This window comes from Corapipo altera, unplaced genomic scaffold, assembly GCF_003945725.1.
Source record: "Corapipo altera isolate COAL_440 unplaced genomic scaffold, ASM394572v1 61411, whole genome shotgun sequence".
In the NCBI taxonomy this organism is placed as follows: Eukaryota; Metazoa; Chordata; class Aves; order Passeriformes; family Pipridae; genus Corapipo; species Corapipo altera.
The window spans coordinates 10,697,609-10,716,871 of NW_020884875.1; the positions used below are offsets into that span (position 1 = coordinate 10,697,609).

A 19,263-nucleotide genomic window follows, 5' to 3' on the forward strand; every position below is an offset into this window, starting at 1 on the left:
TAGTCAAACTGTGTTACTATGGCATTCTTGTTAGTTTGTTTTCTTTTTTGTTCAGAATCAGAATATTTCTGGAAAAATGAATTACTATTCTGTTTAATTAGTGAGGAGTTCTGGTTTTAGTTCCTGTTACTGTCTTTAATGAATACTAAATACATTCTGGTTATGAAAGATTGAGAAGAGAAAGCTGAAAGAGGAAGAGAAGAGAGGGAAGAGTAAGAAACTGGTAGGGGTTTTTTTCCAGAATTGCTTTTTCTTATTTAAAGCTGTGCTTCCTTTTCAACTATTTATAGTCAAAAATAGGGGACTTATTTTTTATATGTGGAAATATAGATTGTAATTTTTTAGAATATATATTCATTTTTTGACCACTTAGCAAGGCAAAGAGGAAACTATCCTCCTATTTAAACAATATTTCTGTAACTAATAGTATTTCAACTGAATTGATTGAGGCTTCAGACAGAGAGCATCATGTCCTTGTGTGGATAACGGAAGAACAAAACTTTTGTGTAAAGATGAATTGGCTGAAGTTACAAATATTTTTGTATGTTTCATATATTACCTTTTGTTTGTTTATAGATGTTTAGGAAATCTAAAATTTAAGTAGCTCTATTACGTTGCTACAGAAGAGTACAGAAGACCTAATTGTACAGCAGCTTGGAAGGACTTCAGTGATGCATCAGGGACTGATTCTATAGCACAATTGGTCCTATACACATGAAGTGTATAACTTCTATTAGTTTTTAGAAATAATCTTTATAAATGTTCATTGTCAAGTGTCAAAACAGTGGTCTAATTCTAGAGGCATCTAAATTTTAGCGTCTTTGTTGGAAAAAACTCTTAATTACCCCAGTAATCTGGCAAAATCATGATTTATCCAACTAGTGTAACAAAGGGAGCTGTGCTGTTTCCACGGAGTGTAGACAGGTTGTTGTTCAGTAAAGCTGTAGTTAAAACATGAAAAGACTATAACTCTAGTTTTATCAGAAGTATTAAAGAAGTGTAAGTAAGCTTCATTTATGAAGTTACATATCTAAGTGTAATGTCTGTGCCACACCACATGTGCCCTTCAGAGTGCTCTGTTTGTCTTGAGCAGCACATCTGAGGAACCAGCACAAACGTGCAGGCCACCTCATCAAACAAATTGAAGATATTTAGATAGGGCGGTGGACGATTTTTGTACTGACAGTGCAGGAGAGCAGCATCTCAGAGCTGAACGACTGACTTTCACTGACATACCCGCTTGCTTTAGTCGTAGTATTCACCTGCCTTTTACATATTAAAATCCTAACCTGTGATGTGTTGAAAGTCACAGTTATGTGACATACTGAACTGTGACTAAATTGAATATCAGTGCTGGTCAGATGTGTGTTCATTAACCACACATCCACAACTTGTATTTGGTTCTTCTTTGGTCTTTAATTAATGTGGTCAGAGCCTTTTTATTTTCCTTTCAATGTCAGTCTTCATCAAAGTAATTGCCAGGCTTCTAAGATTTTTTTTTTTTTAATGGGCTCTTTAGCTTTCCAGAGTTAAAGTGCTGGTTGCATTATGGTAATATGCATGACTTTGTATTTGCTTATGCTTAATTTCGAGGTAAATGAAAAATATATCTAAGGTTGAAGACAAGTAAAGTCTAAGTATGACTGAAGAAGTAATTGTAGATATTCAAAAGAGTGGAAAGAATTCATGTAAAGATTCTATTAAAAAAAGGTAAATAAAAGCCATAACCTTTGTGTTGAAGAGATTTGTATCAGGAGAACAGCTGTGCGGCCTCCTATAGCTTGATGATTTAGAAGGAAAAGATGAGTCGGTGTTGAGGGTACAGTGACATTTGTATGGAGAACTAGCATATGCATTGATTCCCTTGGTCCGCCTTCCTTCTTCTTTAGCTTTCACTGAAACTGTATTACTATCTCTGATCTGTTCTGCATCCTTTCTGTCATTTCTTCCAACACCCAACGTAGGAGATCACCACATCTGCTGTCAGGTGAGCTTCAAGGAACCTTAACTACCAGCTGCTACTGAAAGCTGCTCTTCCTGCCAAGCAATAGAGATATTTCAGAGTTCACATCCCCTTTGTAATAAAGTCAAATTAAACTTTCTTGACTATAAGTAACCAAAATTCATTTATTTTGGAAAAAAAAGTATTAAAAATGTACCTCTGAAAAGGAAATAAGGCAGTGCAAAGGGTATGTGTTTTCACATCTTGGAAAGGGGAAAAAACAAGTAAGTCAGAAAACCTAAAAAGTTAAATCCAACTCTAAGTCCTGCTAATTAATATTTTTGGAATTTGATGGCATCATTCCCTGAAGAATACAACAATCTACTGGTCATTAAAATGTAGCTAAATTTAAACTGACAACTACGGAATTATAAAATGGTTTGGATTGGGAGAGGCATTAAAGATCATCTAGTTCCAGCCTCCCTGCCATCCCCTGACAGGGATGGGTCATTCCACAGCTTCTCTGGGCAATCTTTTCCAGTGCCTCATAACCTCACAGTAAAGAATTTCCTTCTAATATCAAATCTAAATTTGCTCTCTTTCAGCTTAAAGCCATTGCCCCTTGTCCTATCACTACATGCTCTTGTAAATGTCCCTCTCCAGCCTTCTTGTAGGTTCCCTTCAGATACTGAGAGGCAACTATAAGGTCTCCCCTGAGCCTTCTCTTCTCCAGGCTGAACAATCCCAATTTTCTCATAAGAGAGGTGCTCCATCCCTCTGATCATCTTCATGGCCCTTGTCCAGTCTCACTCCATTAGGTCCATGTCCTTCCTGTCTAGGAAGCCCAGAGCTGGATGCAGTGCTCCAGGTGGGGTCTCACCAGAGCAGAGTAGAGGGGTGGAATCCCCTCCCTTGACCTGCTGCCCACACTGCTTTTGATGCAGCCCAGGATACAATTGGCTTTCTGGGCTGTGAGTGCACATTGCTGGGTCATGTCCAGCCTCTCATCCACCAGCACCCCCGAGTCCTTCTCAACAGGGCTGATCTCCATCTGTTCATTGCCCAGCCCACATTCATGCCAGAGGCTGCCCCGACCCAGGTGCAGCACCTTTCATTTTGCCTTGTTAAACCTCATAAGATTCCCATGTGCCCACACCTAGGGTTGTCTAGGTCCCTCTGGATGGCATCCCATCCTTCAGGTGTGTCTGCTTGGTGTCAAGGGCAAATTTACTGAGGGTACACTCAATCCCATTCTCTATGTCATCGATGAAGATATTAAGCAGTACTGGTCCCAATTCTAAGGGACACCACTTGTCACTGATGTCCATTTGGACTCCAAACCATTGACCACTACCCTCTGGATGCAACTGTCCAACCAATTCCTTATCCACCAAACAGTCCACACATTGAAACCATCTCTTCAAATTTCAGGACTGTGTCAAAGGCCTTACAAAAGTGCAGATGATTGACATCGATAGCCCTTCACTTGTCCATTGATGTAGTCACTCCATTGTAGAAGGCCATCTTATCACTGTCTTAGTGATATTAAAATATTTTTAGATTTGTGTGTAATGCTATATGTCCTGGTAGTTGTCATGGTGAAAATAAGTTATAAATTCTGAAGTAGAGTAGTTTTTCTTTTCGCTTATCTAATTTCATTTGATAAGCACTTTACTTTGCCTCATGTATTTTATACATCATTTAGTGTTAGTATGAATACGTGCAGGTGTAAAGCTCCAAACAATGAAGGTTTCACAACACATGTTCCTAGCCTTAATTAATGTTAATTTTGGAGAAATTGTATTGAATCAACCAATTCAGTTCCAGATTATGGCCTAAAACTGATTAGAATAATCAGAGGTTTGAAAGCTTTTGGAGAACTCATATGTGTTATACAGTGTGCAGTGTAATGAGATGAAGTTACACACGTATTAATGTCATGTAGTTTAAAGGGATAGATGGGTGGTGAGAGCTGGGGAGATGATGGGATGGATCTGAATCTATATTAGAGATGTCCCTGTTTATCAGACTCTACAGCTGGGTGCTGATTTTTGTCTTGGAAGACTTGCATTTTGTTGCATATGTATATTAATGTACTTATCTGCTGTATGCAGCAACACATACAGAAGTTCTCAGGCAAGGTTTATTGTGCAAAGTAACTTGTGTACATTTCAATGGGCAAACTGGCAGATAACTTGTGTGCAATGATAGTACATATAAATTAGGTTCATGACTTCTACTCTCTGTCCTTTAGGGAACAACCCATCTTCAGTACCCGAGCTCATGTCTTCCAGATTGACCCAAACACTAAGAAGAACTGGGTTCCCACCAGCAAGCATGCTGTTACTGTGTCCTACTTCTATGACAGCACAAGAAATGTCTACAGGATAATCAGTTTGGATGGCTCAAAGGTAAATTTTATTTAGGAAAACCTAGTTGCATGGTACATATTTGTATTTATTTACTAGTCTGATGTCCTTCATGTTTCTTCTCAGATGTTTGTGTTATTGTCTGACTAACAGATTACTGACATGTTAAAATGGTAATGTTGCCTCATTGCATGTTTTAAGCGTTTATTCAAAATTTATTTTCCAAATATTATTGCTTCAATAACTACTGCTGAAATTCAAGTGATGTCCTGTTGCTTAGTTAATATTGTGAGGAGGATAAAAAGACAAAAATTTGTACATAAAGTACAAATAGGGTTACAGTAACATGTTTTCATTTCTGCATTCAGTCATTTATCAATATAATTAGCTTCAGCATTGTGAAGGACATCTGTTCAGTGCCCGTAATCACTAAGTAAATCCTTTGTTACATAATCTTCCAATTTTTACTGTAGAGAATGCAAGGATTCCCTCCTAATAAAGCCTGCCTAATAAAGCTTTCCATGGTAAGCTTTTATCAAAGCTCAGTCGGTTTGAGTCTGGAAGGGAGGGAGGGAGTTGTGGGTTTTGAATTTCTTTTTTCCTTTCCTACTTTAATTAGAAAGGATAATGTGCTGAGCTGCTGTTGCAAGAAACGTTGTCTAAGAAATTAATTTGATGCGCGGAAAAGACTTGACTATTTCTAAGGTTCTACCCCAAGTAGGTATAATAACAGTAACTTTACAAACAGCATATCAGAAAACTCTGCAGTAAGGGCATTAAAGAGATACAAAATGTAGTCAAAAGTTGTGATCCTTTCCAGAGATTTTCGTTTGAAGCTTCTGGAAGCACATCAGTTCATAATCGTTGGAACTGAAATACTCTTTTAGAACATAGCAGTACTCACAGAGATTTTGTGACTATTTATTAAAAACTGAAAAATATTACACTGCATTTTTTAAAATATCCAGTGTACTGATATTTTAAATGAGAAAGAAGAACTTCTATTGTAATGAAGTATTTAGAAAGCCATCTCATAGTCAAAGATCTCTACTTCAAGTGATTGAGGCTCTGGTTTCAAAGCCTACCAGAATTTTTCCAAGCTTAACACTTTGTTTTTTCCCTTCCAAGCCCTCTTTCAAATGATTCTATCAGTTCTGTCAAATAATTAACATACCTTTTGAGTGACTGTTTATGAATAAAAACTTCGGGATTGGAACTAGATGATGTATGGAATCAAGACTACCGGTTGTAAAATGTAGTGCTTTAACTGATCTGGAGAGTTTCCAAAATCCTTATTCTGCTATCCACTGCAGTTCCTTTGCCTTCATCCAAAGCTGCAACTCCTGCCAATTGCCTGCTGAATTAAATTTTCAAGTAGTTGTTTATTTATTTGTTCTTTTGTCTACTGCAGCATTCCCTTTACATTCACAGTACTATTGGCAAGGTATACTGATAATGCAGTTTATTACTTTTATTTACTCTGTGAGTGCTGCAATCCTAATAATGTTTTTATCCAAGTCTTAAATGACTCAGATCTGGGATCCCAGTTATGATTAAGAAGGACCCATTGTTTTAGGCATTCACAACACTGCTCTGAAATACGCACAGGTGAATAGCAGAATTTTAAGGAGGATTTCTGCTTAATTCCTGGAGAGTTCTTTTTTTTTAATTAAACCCCTATCTTTTTTAGCATGTCTGCACATACCCAATATGGTATGTACAAAGGGATAAATGTAAATATAAAGTGTTCTTTATATTTAGTTATATATAAAGTTTGGTGTGCATGCAGATAGTGTCCCTGTTGTATGGCATTCAGCTGGGTGTCAGTAACACTACTGGCAATACACATGTTGCCAGTGGCCCAAACCACTTATCAAACCCGTTTTGAAGGTGTCATGCCCCTCCCTCAGAAGGAATAGATCTAACCAGGTTTTATTGTATATTTGGGTGTTGGTGGGGTTTGCAGCACCCTTTGGATTTGTATGGTGAAGAGAATGACATGTGGCTGCTCAGGTGCTGAGCAGTAAGTCAGTGTTGGCAACTCACGTGTATATTCACTTAGACTGCAGTAAGGTAGGGTTGAGATTAAGATGCTTTAGATTTGAGTGGTAACCCTATTTCTGCCCCACTCCCTTCCCTCTCTTTAGGTCAGTGAGTTTCAGTAGTATGCCTGGATAAAATGTAACTTCTATACTGATTGTCTAAAAGTCATTAAATCTTTCTTCTTGAAAACAAAAGGACATTTTAAAGACACGATCTCATTCAGCTGCTGTACATTGCAGATTCCCACTTGAATTTGCTTAGGGGGGTCTTTGGTTTATTTTGTAACTGAGGGATTTTTTTTAAAATTTGAGCCAGATTCAGCCAGGATAGGTCCCACAGAAGCAACTGCTGCTTATTTTTAATGCATTCTGTGTAATTTTTTTTTCTGAAGCTACAGTCTCCTCTTGAAATACCTTGCATCAGAAATTAAGCATGTCCCACTAACTCGACTATAAAAAATATTCTAGGACCATAAGGTGTTCAGTGTACAGGCTATATTTTATAGTCATCTGCAATATTTGGAGCCCTGTTACCCACAGCAGGAAAATACTGTAACCTAATAGAACTTGAAGCTGATTTCTATGACCTCTTGAGTAAATATCTTTATGTAACCCTTTCCTTCTGCCACTCCAGAATCAAGAGAAACCCTGAGCAATAAAATTTCTAATGCAGTATGGCATGACAACATTGAGCAGTTGTTGCTAAGGCTTTTGCTTCTCATTAATTATATAGTCATTTCAGAGTTCCTTGGAAAAATGTGTTTGAGTACTTCTTTCTCCTGGGTGATGGAATGAAGCCTCCATTATTTCTCAAGTAACAATGCAGACAGACATTGGGATTATTGCCAGAGTCCCACTGTTTTTCCATTCAGTCTCTGAGAAAAGGAAAGAGATCAAGTAGCATAGTTCTTGCCGTACTAGTTAATTCTCTGATAATCAATTTTTTCACAGTTGCAAGATAGGAAAACAAAATTAAAATTTTGTGTTCACCTAAAACAAGGGAAGACTCTGGAAAAGAGTGGTTTTCCCATCTGTAGATTCCATCAGCCTTGTATATATTATTACTCTGTCAAGTCTTCCATCAGTGTTACTGCAGTAGATGATTTTTTTATTTTAATAACTGTCTCACGTTAAAGGGATAATCTTTTAAATTCTTGATAAAAGTTTTAATTAAGACCTGTAAGCTCAAGAGTTCAGTAATCTTCCTTTGAAGAAATTAAAAAATACTGTCTTAATTATTATTCTTATCAATTTTAGCACAAGATAAAATCGTATTTGACCACTACTGTTGTTTGCAGTCAGTAAAACAAACAGCTCAGACACATGCCCTATTTTCTCATAGCTAAACTAATATGAAAGGAAAACATGAAAGCTATTTTATAATTCAAAAAAAAATCTGAAGATAACTAAATCAGTTTTCTTCAAAAGCTAAATGTCTGCCTGTCAGATTGACTCTGTTCTGTTTTTAAGATATTCTTGTTCATTTATGCAAATAGCATTCTTGAAAGTTGATGAAATATTTGACACTTGTTATACTGGTAACTCTACAGTGAAATCTGTATTGGAGGAGAGCAGTTAAAGCAGTACTTGTTTGAATGTGCAAGACAGGCTTGATTATAAATTTTGATTTAAAAAAGAAATCTTTATTTTTTTTAAGCTGAAGATATGAAAAATTAGTATCTAGTTCTTTCCAGAAGTAGCTTACACTGACCATATCTGTAAAATGCTCTAGCATTGCACTTTTAAAAGTATAATGTAACACACGAGAGATCCAGTGTACTAATTCTTTTAATTCAGAGAAGACTGAAAGCCTTGATTTTCTTGTAAAGTTGGTAAATCTAATTAAAGGGCTCTTCTTTTTTTTTTTTATCACTGGGAATGTAGTCTTCCCAGTGAGACACTTGCTGTCTTTGGACTAATACTGTCTGCTGAAGTGAAGTCTCTGTATTTTTCTCTCCTGGAAAATAAAGGGAAGAATTGCAGCAACTCTTTCTCAATATAATTATTTTTTTAAAAAAGTTTTCTTCCTACATTTCTCCCTTGCAAAGAAGCAGTTTGACAGTCAATGTAACCCACTATAAATGTAGACTGCTGTCAAACAGCTATCCTAGTCTGGTCCAGGTAGTCTGTTTTGGTTCTCTGTTCTGCAGCAAGCCATGTGGTCAGCTGAAGCAGTCTCAGCTGAAAACTGGTTGGTTTCTCACAGGTTTGTCACTGGGTTAAGCTGCAACCAGCTATGCTGCTGTGACTGCAGGAAATGGCAACCCTGCAGACTTTAAACCAGCTATTTGCTTGGAGGTCTTAAGTCCTTGTCATCATCCCTAGTGTCATCTTCTGAATTGAGGAAGTTACATCCATGACATAATATGCGCACTCTCAAATCTGTGATGCAAGTTCCAATTAATCAAATATTAGATGGACCTGGGCTTAAGCAAGCTAGACAACATAGCTAGAGCTTGAGTTGAGAGGAAGAATCTTTTCTACACAGTCCCCAGGATATTTAATTTCAAGCATATTATTGTGGACAGCTTCTGCAGCAAGTGAGATTGAGCATTAAGTGAACCTGCACAGCTCTGTTCTGGGCTTCCACCTGTTTGTTTCAAAAGTGGGCTTCCAAGCACTAATAGTGCAAAAGAAGACAAGAAGCCTGCAAGTAAAAGAGAGATCCAGAACACCTCCTTTCTGAGAAGTGCACCTCCCTCTCTCACATTATCTCATCTACCCTATGTGGCATAGACAACCATTTTCTGTGAGGTCAGTTGGAGATAATAGTAGAGTACAAGCCTGCTGGCTTTATTTGGGCTCCAAACCTTATGCCTAAAGAAGGGAGAATAATGTTTTATTTACCAGTGACTTTGCTGAGCAACTTTTCATATGTGAAAATCTTTTTGGACAATTATTGCTGGAGACAGTTCTCCAGTCTCTGGTCACACAGCAGATCCTGTCTTTGGCCTGGGGAGGCTCGTCGGTTCAAATGTAAGCTTTTAGGCATTCCAGAATTTTCCAGAAGTTTGCAATGGTAGCTAAAATTTGCATTTTGAGGCATTTTGAGGCAAAGGTTATCAGAGACAACCTGTTTGGTATTCTCAGCTTTGAAATTCTTCAGATTTGCTCTTCTAAATTAATGTGAGTATAGTAGAGCTGCCAAAGCCACTGCAGAAGATGCCAGTTTTGTTAAATTTATCTGTGCTGCAGTATCTTTGCTTGTCTTTTTACATGTTGCAATACAGTTTGTTCTTCTTTCTTTGACTACTCCTCTCTGCCACTTAATCTGAGAATCACCATATGCACGTGGGAGCTTTTTGTGGGTTTAGCAGGCCCCTCAGATTAAAATTCGTCAGGCTTACCCCATAGAATTCATAGAAAATGTTAAGCTGATAGTAGCAGTGCTCCAGCAGTACCCAAATCTCAGCAAAAGCAAAGGGTGCTAAGTAAACTCCTTATTGTAATATTCATCCAAAGGCCATATCACACAAGTAGTATAGACTGATTTTGACTTCTAGAAGATCTTGGGCTTGTGAGAGCGGTACTTTGTCTCTCTGATTTTGAAGTTTCACACTGTCACCACCCCAAGAAAATAATATTATGTTCTTTACATCCATACAGTTCGTGGTAGTCAAAGAATAAAAGAAAGTGTGTATTATTTACAACAGACAGTTTGGACCATGTGGATTTTGTTGTTGCTACAGGATTCTTCAGTAATCACTGTCTTTGACCTGCCAGGGCTAAGGCAGGAGTTATGTTTTCATGGAAACAGGAACCATGCACACAGCTGTTCAACAGATTCTCAGCTTGGTACTGTAAGACCACTACAGTAGGAAATACACTGACAATAACCTTTGGAGGACGGTAGCTGGCATGTAAGAAAAAGTCTTATTCTGGAAAGATTTTAGGACATTCTCTATCACCTGGGTGTAACAAAGCACCAGGCATTCGTGAAAGGGGCTGTGAATTATTTAACAAATGTGACAAATGAAACTCTTAGTAGCACCAGACAGTTGAGGCACTGTGCCTGCATTTCACTTCAAATACTCCTGTCTTTGGGTTAATGACTAGTCTTTCTTGTTCCTGTTGACTGGTTGCAAACTGTACTGGCCATAAGTGTTTTAGTTAAATGAAACCCACTGGTACCAGTATAAGACTTTATCCTGTCATACTTTAAAGTCAGCTGGACAGTTCCACATCACAGATTTAGAGTATGCTAGACAAATTTTAATGTGATGGAAATACTGTTGAAATCCATGGTGAACCTCCAGTTGCTTTTAGTGGAATCAGCATATCATCTAATAGTTGCTTTTTGTGTTCACATTAGCAGAAGTTACATGCTGGAGGATGTGCTTCTTCCATCCTGTAGATAACAAGAAGTAGAGAAGAAAACTTATTCCAAGCTCTGCTTGGAATTGTTGTTGTTAGCCTTGCTTGTATGTGTGTAAAGGAAACAGATTCTTGTAGTACAGAAATTTAAAAAGAAAATGTTCTCCTTGTTTTACTGCATGTTTTTCAGGGAGAATCTCATATGCGACAGGGCAGGGGTGGATAAACAGAGAAGCTTGCAGTGGAACTTGAGAGGCCTTGCCTTAGGGGACAAACTTTGTTGTTCTTCTATGCAGATGCTTTAAAACACTTAAAGGACTGCTTACAATTGTAAATTGTTCCCTCACTCCCCACCTGCCCAGCCCCCTCCCCCAGCTTTTCTCCCTTTTACAGAATGTGTGCAAAAATATGCCTTTGCAATTTTAGCTGTGATTGACTTAAAAAACTGTTTAATAATTCTTGGTGTGTATCTCAGTCAGTGTACACAGATACTTGCCTACAATGTCGGCATTTTCAATTATGAGTAGTCTGAAAAGAAAAATCAAAACCACAAAACCAATTTTTTACAACTGTTACCTTTTTCAGGCAATAATAAATAGCACCATCACCCCCAACATGACGTTTACTAAAACATCCCAGAAGTTTGGCCAATGGGCAGACAGCAGGGCGAATACAGTCTATGGCTTGGGATTTTCATCTGAACACCACCTTTCAAAAGTAAGTATGACCAGCTAGTGAAGCCATTTAAGTATATTTTTTCCTACTTGCTGTATCTTGACTCAGTTCTCATTACTGTTGTTATTTAAAATAATTTACAAAAAATGTTCTGTATCAGTCTTTCTAATGTAAAAACACAAGACTAAGTGTAATACCTGCAAATTTTATTTTAAGTGATGGAGAAAAGGAGGGACATTTAAGCCTATCACAGTGTATGTTGTTAATGCATTCTAATTATTGATTTGTTAGTTTTTGTTGTTTTTTTTTTTACTTCCATTACTGTTTTTCATGATAGAATGTAAAGGAGTAAACAATTTGGTGTTTCTTCTCTATTTAGATCTTCTAGGAAAAAAATTGCTGGTAGTCTTCAGATGCATTTTTGTCTTTTAGGATAAATTTACTTCTACTTGTCTGCTATGTAATGCATCCAATTACTGATATTACAAAGTTTGCACGCTTAAAGTAAAGGTAGTGGGAAATATATTCAGTATAAAAAAAAGCATCTTCTATTGAAATGCAAAAGTTGAAACGTTTGCCAAAGAAACTTTGTGTCATACATGAGAGTTTCTTTTCTGATCCGCTTGTGCAGGAGGGAAATACTGCTTTCCAAGGAAAGCAGTAATCTCTGTTTCTCAAACTGATGGTACAGTTTCTCTGAACACCCTTCCTGCAATATATATTCCTTTTGCTGCTGCTCTTGTAGACAAGTCCAGGAACCTGTACAAGACACAGTCATTTTTCTTCAGATGAGGAATTTCAATTCAGTTTAAGAACTTGTGTTTATATTAAGCAGAGAATTTTCATATTTGAAATACACAGAAGACCTGGACATCCCAAGTGCAATAAAAGGAATGCATAGTACATATTTAAATAAGGAATAATGATGACTGGGTATTTAAAAATGAGCAATCTTAGCAGCCCTTTTGAGAAAGTAGAAGGATAAGCATGGGCCTGCCAGAAAGCCATTAAAATGAGACTCAGTACAATCTATTTTATTTGGACAAGTGTAAAACTTGTTGGATTTCTTCCCTTCATAACCAGATAGTTTTCCTTTCCACAAAACAACAGAGTTGTTCTGGAACTTTTTTTCTGTACTCGATTTATTAAAGTCCTTAAGTGAACAGCCCTGCTGTATGTAATTTGTGTTACAGTAGTGTCTTTGGGCCTCAGTGAAAGATCTCAAGTTCCAGGGACCAGAAGACAACCTGCAACCACAGAAAAGACTTGGTCTCGTCTGTGACTGATTTCCACAAGTTAATGATGTAATAATCAGAGCAGACAAAGTAAACTGTTTATTCTCACATCATTGTCTACTTATCTTCTTATAGTAAAATGTTTGACTTTTGTACTGTTTGTTTTTGATTTAAGTGTCCTTGTCCTCCTGAACTAATTGCTAAGGTAGAGTGCAGCATCAGTAACCTCTTTCTGTAGAATTATTGTGACTGAGAACTAGTAGAGTGAGACTGTCTGATAGAAAAACAGTGGCACTCTAATGAACTTCACATACAAACAGTATAAAAGAAAATTAATTAAACATTTATTTATTTTCATTAGACCTTTTCTCAGTGTGTTAGACAACAAATTCATCTCAAGACTGTTCCATGAGAAGTTGTGATACCTGAAAGGTACCTGTATTGAAAAATGCCCCATTCACAGGGTCAGGACTTGTTAGCAGAACCCCTCTTGGTGATCCAGTAGGAGAAATAGAATGCCTCATGATTTTCAGAAAAAACTGAGAACTTCTTTCTCATTCAGAATATGTTTATGCTTTTGATAGTATCCTAATGTATGAGAAGAAAAATTCTTTTTAGGGTTTACTTTCTGTCTTACCCTTTTGAATTAGTTGATCTGATTTATTCTGTAAAACTTAAAAAGTATGCTAAATGGAAAGGGCCACCATGGATATTTATGTAAGCCTCGTGTAGTCTTCCTACACAATTTTTTATCTTTTCCTTAAAATTTTGATCCTCCGGAGAACTTTTCCTTTCATAGCATGAGACCTTGTCTTTGTTATTCAGAAATTTTATCAGGAAATAGCTATTATCCATCTGACTACCTCAAGGAATTCTGGAAAATTTGTGAAAATTTCCACTAAGTTTACCTTAAAATGGCCCTTTCTCAGAATGATATCTATTGATTTGTCTATTATATATTTTTTACAGTTTCTATGGCTGTCATACAGAAGACCATATTTACTGTCTTCATGTCTTCAGCCATTTATTCTAAACCTTAGCATTATGTTTTCCATTTAACAGTCCTCTGGTCTTAAACCTGATTTAAATAGTAGGTTACCCATCATATTTTGAGATTTAGGTACAACTCTTAAGTAAGTATTGTCTAGTTCTGATAATCTGTTGCGAATTTCATCATCTGTTCTGAGATCGTTTTTTGGATGCTGGATTAAACTTTCAGGAAAAATAAGCTTTGAAATAACCTGACAGGTGAAATACAGGCTACAAGTGGAGAGAAATTACATTTCCTCAAATACTAGTACCCTACCAGGAGAAGACCATAAGGTTTTTTTGAGTCTTGTGTAGTAAGTGACATTCTGATTGAAAATAGTTGATAAGGTTGTGTCACACAAAAGGTGGGCTTTTTACCTTCTAAATACGAGTGCAAAACAATTCCATCATAGGCTGCTGCCAGATTGATTTAGACACTGTTGTTGAAGCTTGCAATATTTTTGCAGAATCATTTCAGTCTTAAGCTGATAATAATAAGATAATGTTCTGTAGGACACAAAAGCAAATGTTTGGCTACTACAGCAATTAGTGTAGCATCAAGATGAGATCTAGGAAGCCAAATTTAGCTACTGAAAATATAAATGAAGTTAAAATTTGAGAAGAAACCAGTATTGTTTCAATCATGAAAGAATGAAGCCCGCTAAAAGATGTAGGCTAAAGATGACCACATTAGGCTTCAGAACCAGATTAGTTATTGTTAGAAGGAGGGTAACACCTGAATCTAAAAGCAGCTGTGTAAGGCAGTTTGTCACTATTATTAGCTATCTGTGAGGTGAGTTTTTTTAAAACTATCAGCAACAGATCATGTTTCATTGCGTTGTAATTTTCCTAACATGTAAACAGTGTACATTATGTCTGAAAGGTATATCACAGGGTAACTCATTTAAATGAGTATCTCATAAGGAGAAAAATTAAAAAATTCTACTGACACAAATAGACTTTTTAAAATGCATAGTGCAACATTTTGTTCTACATGTATTGTATTGCTTCACACCTACTCTTTGTCTTTTTTTTTTTTATTTAACATATGTACCTTCAGTTTGCTGAAAAATTTCAGGAATTCAAAGAAGCTGCACGAATAGCAAAGGAAAAATCCCATGAAAAGATGGAGCTAACAAGTACACCCTCTCAAGTGAGTCTTATTGCCTGATTCAAGTATTGTACTTCATATCTGTTCTACTTACTGTATTCTTACACAGACGTGTACTAAAAATTAACAGGGTATTTCTCAGTTATTGTGAATCCTCTCATCAGTCAGCAAGAACGTCGAGAAGTCTCAAGAATACATTTTGCATACACTGCAGAAGTGTCAAAGGACTTGCTTTAAAATAAAATTTGGCTTTTTTTTTTTTATTCCTTTCCTTGACCTTTCCAAAGAAAACGAGTAAACATGGTTCTGTAAGTGAATCTATAGTAAACACTTTTTGTATATTTTCTTGTTTTATCCATGAAAGTTCAGGTGTTGCATTGTAAATAACTTTTATAGAACAATCATTGCAACAAAAATGAAAGTTAAAACAGCAAACTATTTTTAGTTATTTCCTACTGTGTAGTTTTCTCTTGTGAAATGCGTTAAAGGAAGATGAGAGATTCACATGCTGGTTCTGGAGTTTTATTAGTTAGCCATGGTGTACAAAAAGACTTTATAAAAGGTATGTCAAAACATGAATGGGGTTAATATAGACCTAATAGGAGGATAACTTACTATATTCACATTTACATTAGTCATGCTGAGAATTAATTATGAATACTTGAGTTCACTTTGAAAAAAGAAACTGCATGAGACTTTTTTATGCACCATGTATTCTGCCCTCCCACCCAGTATTTTTGATTCAGTGTTAGCTATTTACTTTGCTTTGAGCAGTAGTAAAGACAAAAGTAATTCTTTCTCTTGGAGAATGCAGCAGCTTTAAAGCTGCAGCAGGATTCCTGAGTTGAGTATGTTTAATGTAGCTCAGTCTTCTTTTTCTGGGGAATCTTTGTTTATTGAACCAGCGCATCTCTTAAGTGCTTTGCACTGTAATAGACTTGTGACCTTTGAAGGAACAAGGATGGCAGGCAGTTTGCAACATGTTGTACAAATAGTTTTATTGCCGCCAGAAAGCTATATGTAATGACTTTCCCAGAGGAATCAGTGGAAACCAGAGCACACACAATTCATAATGTTTTCCCAGTAGGCATTTTGCCCAAGTACTAGATTGGCTTTTGCTATTAACGGAAGCCTGCTTGCTCTACTTTAACAGGAGAAAAATCAGGCAGTCTTTTTTTATTAGTTTTCTTGACTGTCTCTAAATTTATTATAAATTCCACAGAGACAATGAAGTGTGTATTTCAATATTATACACTTGTTGATAACATACACTTGGCTTTAGAAACAGTGAGCGCTTTAGCCAGGCCTCTAGTTTCTTGATGTTATAAGTAAAAAAAATTACTGTGCTTCTCTTTTTACATGCTGATTAATATTCTGGACTCAGAAGTTAAATCCGACATTGTCAAACTGAGTGACTTATTACCTGGTTTGGATATAAATTTGAACTACTCACTCAGAGACAAGATGCTTTCATCTAGCAGCTCCTCAGTGTTAAAGCTTTCTCTTAAACTCTATGAGCTATTAATATTGTTCATTTTCCTGTACAGAGTTCCTTTTACGGCTGAAACCTAACATTTTATACTGTAGGCAGTTACAGAAATGTTACCTTGAGTGATTTTATAATGCCTTTTGAGGGCTGCATTATGGCACACTTAGCAGTAATTTCCTATTCAGGGCTTACTTTTCGACTATTGGTTTTCACTGTGTTGATAAGCTGGTGTGTTATTCTGAATAATACAGTTAGTGGAAGTGCTGACACATGAGCATAGTAGTCTTCACATTCTAGTTTCTCAGAGAGAAGGGAATTGAATCAAGAACTTCAGAGTTTGGAACAGATGAGAAGTGATGGCATCACGGCAAGCTGCATCTCATGGCACGGGGACTCATTCAAAGAGTTTTATGACTGAGGAAGAGGGTACTTGGTTCTGGGCAGGGAAGGTGGGACCCTAGAGACATTTGAAGGAGCACCTGTGTCATTTTCATCATCTGCCAAGAAGTAGCTGCAAGGCAAGTAATTCAAGTGTTGCCTTTCTCAATCATTATATAGTCCTTTTTTGCTTTTTGCACAGTGATCAATTGCAGAGAGGGAGAGTAAAAGAGGAATCAAGACTTCACAGGAACCTAGTTTTTTTAATGAGGCTTTGACAGGATTGACAGGGAGGACATTAGGAGGTAGCATGTGAGATTCTGTGTAATGCTAACCCAGTTATCTACAAGTGTCAGTCCCTCTGCTATCTTGGACTTGCAGATATCCTTCTGCACTAAATTAGTAATAAGTAGGAAGATACATATAAAAACTGGAAAATACTCATGTCAAAACTGAAATAAGGTTTTATTTATTTATCTTTGTATGGCTTTAAAAATGTCATAGAATCATAGAATCAACCAGGTTGAAAAAGACCTCCAAGATCATCAAGTCCAGCCCTTGATCCAGCACTGCTGTGACTACTAGACCATGCTGCTAAGTGCTACATCCAGTCTCATCTTAAAAACCTCCAGGGATGATGAATCCGCCACCTCCCTGGGCAGCCCATTCCAATGTCTGATTACTCTGTAAAAAATTTCTTCCTAATATCCAACCTAAACCTCCCCTGGCAGAGCTTAAGACTGTCCTTATTATTTACCAATTAATTTGAGTTCCAGATATGGTACATTGCCCACCCTCTCTACTACACAATTCTAAAAGAGAAACTAAGTGCATGTGCCTTTTTCTGCCTTGTTATGCCCTTACAGATTGAATCCACAACTAATGTAACAAAACACTGCACAAGGTACTTGCTGTTCACTGTTGTTTTAGACAAGCCTGCAAATACCACTGGTACATGTGAGTTTCAATTCTGAATGTCCTGCAAAAACTTGTGAATCTGCAGAGAAATAGAAAACAAGAGATAAAAGCATATATGTCTCAGAAATTGAATATATATTTGTAGTTCAAGTACTGACCAGACTTTAGCCATGTTAAAACTTAAGAACAATCTTGCCCGAAGTCCACTGAAGTTAGGGTGTTTCTCTCAGGTGTTACAAGCTGTAGCAAAGTGTTGGTCCTATAAAGTGCCTCTATGGCAGGAAGTAGTAGTTGCATGGATTTGGTTTCATCTGATGGACTATATTCTTTGGATTTTTTTGTGTGTGAAACAGGTAGTAGAAAGAAAACAATACACAACCTACTTGGCAGTTACTTCAGTAGCAGGAGCTCCTTTTCCCCTAAGCAATGCTGCTGCTAATTTTAAACTCTGCATGCTCACTTGAATACTGCCTATTCTTGTCCTGTTTACCAGCAGGCTCTGCTTTAATTTCCCAGATATTTATCAGAGAATAGATAAAATCACCATTTACCTTGAATATAAAAAGAACTTAAGCTTGTCCACAGAAAGACAGTGACCTGAACCAATGAATTATGAGAGAAGTGCTGCTTTGTTATTTGTAAATCCCATTGAGTGCTTTCTTGAAATGAAGAGGAAAGCAGTGTTTCAGTGTCAGAGAACCTGTATTTTTAAAACAACCATTAAGATGGATTCAACCCCATTCATTAAGATACATTCATATAATAGTACACACTTTATCCGTATCTGGTATGTCTGGAGGCTTGGGTCTAGAAAGAAGTTGTCTATTTTGGGACTTCTAAGTCCACCTATTTTGGGACTTCTAAGACCACCACCACATAGGTGCATCGTCTGGTGTCCGTTTAACTCAGCCTTAGATAATAAAAATTTGTTTAGATAACAAAAAATTGTTTATATAAAACTAAAATACTGGCTCCCCTGCTCTGTCAGCTCCTATTTCCCAGATATATCTTTTAATATAGAGAATTATTTTGCTCTTGTCATAAACTCATGGATCTTGCAGTGATAAGCCACCCATGCTGTATTCTCAGTAACAAGCTTGGCCATGCACTAAGAGCAACACTTTGATCTGGATTTCACTGTGCTGCATAAAGCAGTAGCCTGAAAATTGTATTTACCTCCCCCCCCTTTTTTTTTTCTTTTTTAGACTAACCTTAATTAGGTTTGACTGCAGAACCAAAGAGAACAGTTTGTGCATTTTGCAACTGCACCCCTTCAGTCTTGAGGAGTTTCAGCCCAACAAACTGGCATATGAACCTCAGTTGTTTTTTCCTCTAAGCAACACCATACGCTGGTAGTTTTTTTGACCTCAGTCATTTCTAGTTAAGACCTTTGTTAGTTTCTGAAGTTGTGTGGTGAGTAATTTACTCAAAATAGTCTTGTCTGTGACTCTGAGCCCCTTCTATGCAGAATAAGGAACAACTATTGCCTGAAATATTTTAGAATCACATCATTTTAAGTGCAAGGTTGGTTTAGCAAAATGGTCCTGGTTTATCATCTGTTGTCTTTTTCTTTGTACAAGTAGAAAATCTACTTAAAGCTAAGTAACTTTCTGGGATGTTATGTGAATTTCTATACTGGAACAAATGTTTCACATGTGTCATAGTGTCTGAATCGGTAACTGGCAGACTTATGCCATTGATAATCAGTACTAAACAGAGAAGCACTATGAAGGACAGTTGCACCAGAGAAGTGTATGGAAT

The 19,263-nt window shown here is 36.9% G+C and overlaps 1 protein-coding gene across 1 annotated transcript in view; it reads left to right on the forward strand.

The window, feature by feature from the left end:
* The window catches only part of HOMER1 (homer scaffold protein 1), a 91,603-nt gene that overhangs the window by 18,667 nt on the left and 53,673 nt on the right, over nucleotides 1–19,263 (forward strand). Inside the window, exons 2-4 of the mRNA XM_027634415.1 lie at nucleotides 4,197–4,353; nucleotides 11,253–11,384; nucleotides 14,667–14,759. Coding sequence (XP_027490216.1) covers nucleotides 4,197–4,353; nucleotides 11,253–11,384; nucleotides 14,667–14,759 — 382 coding nt within the window. The remainder of the gene's footprint in view (nucleotides 1–4,196; nucleotides 4,354–11,252; nucleotides 11,385–14,666; nucleotides 14,760–19,263) is intronic.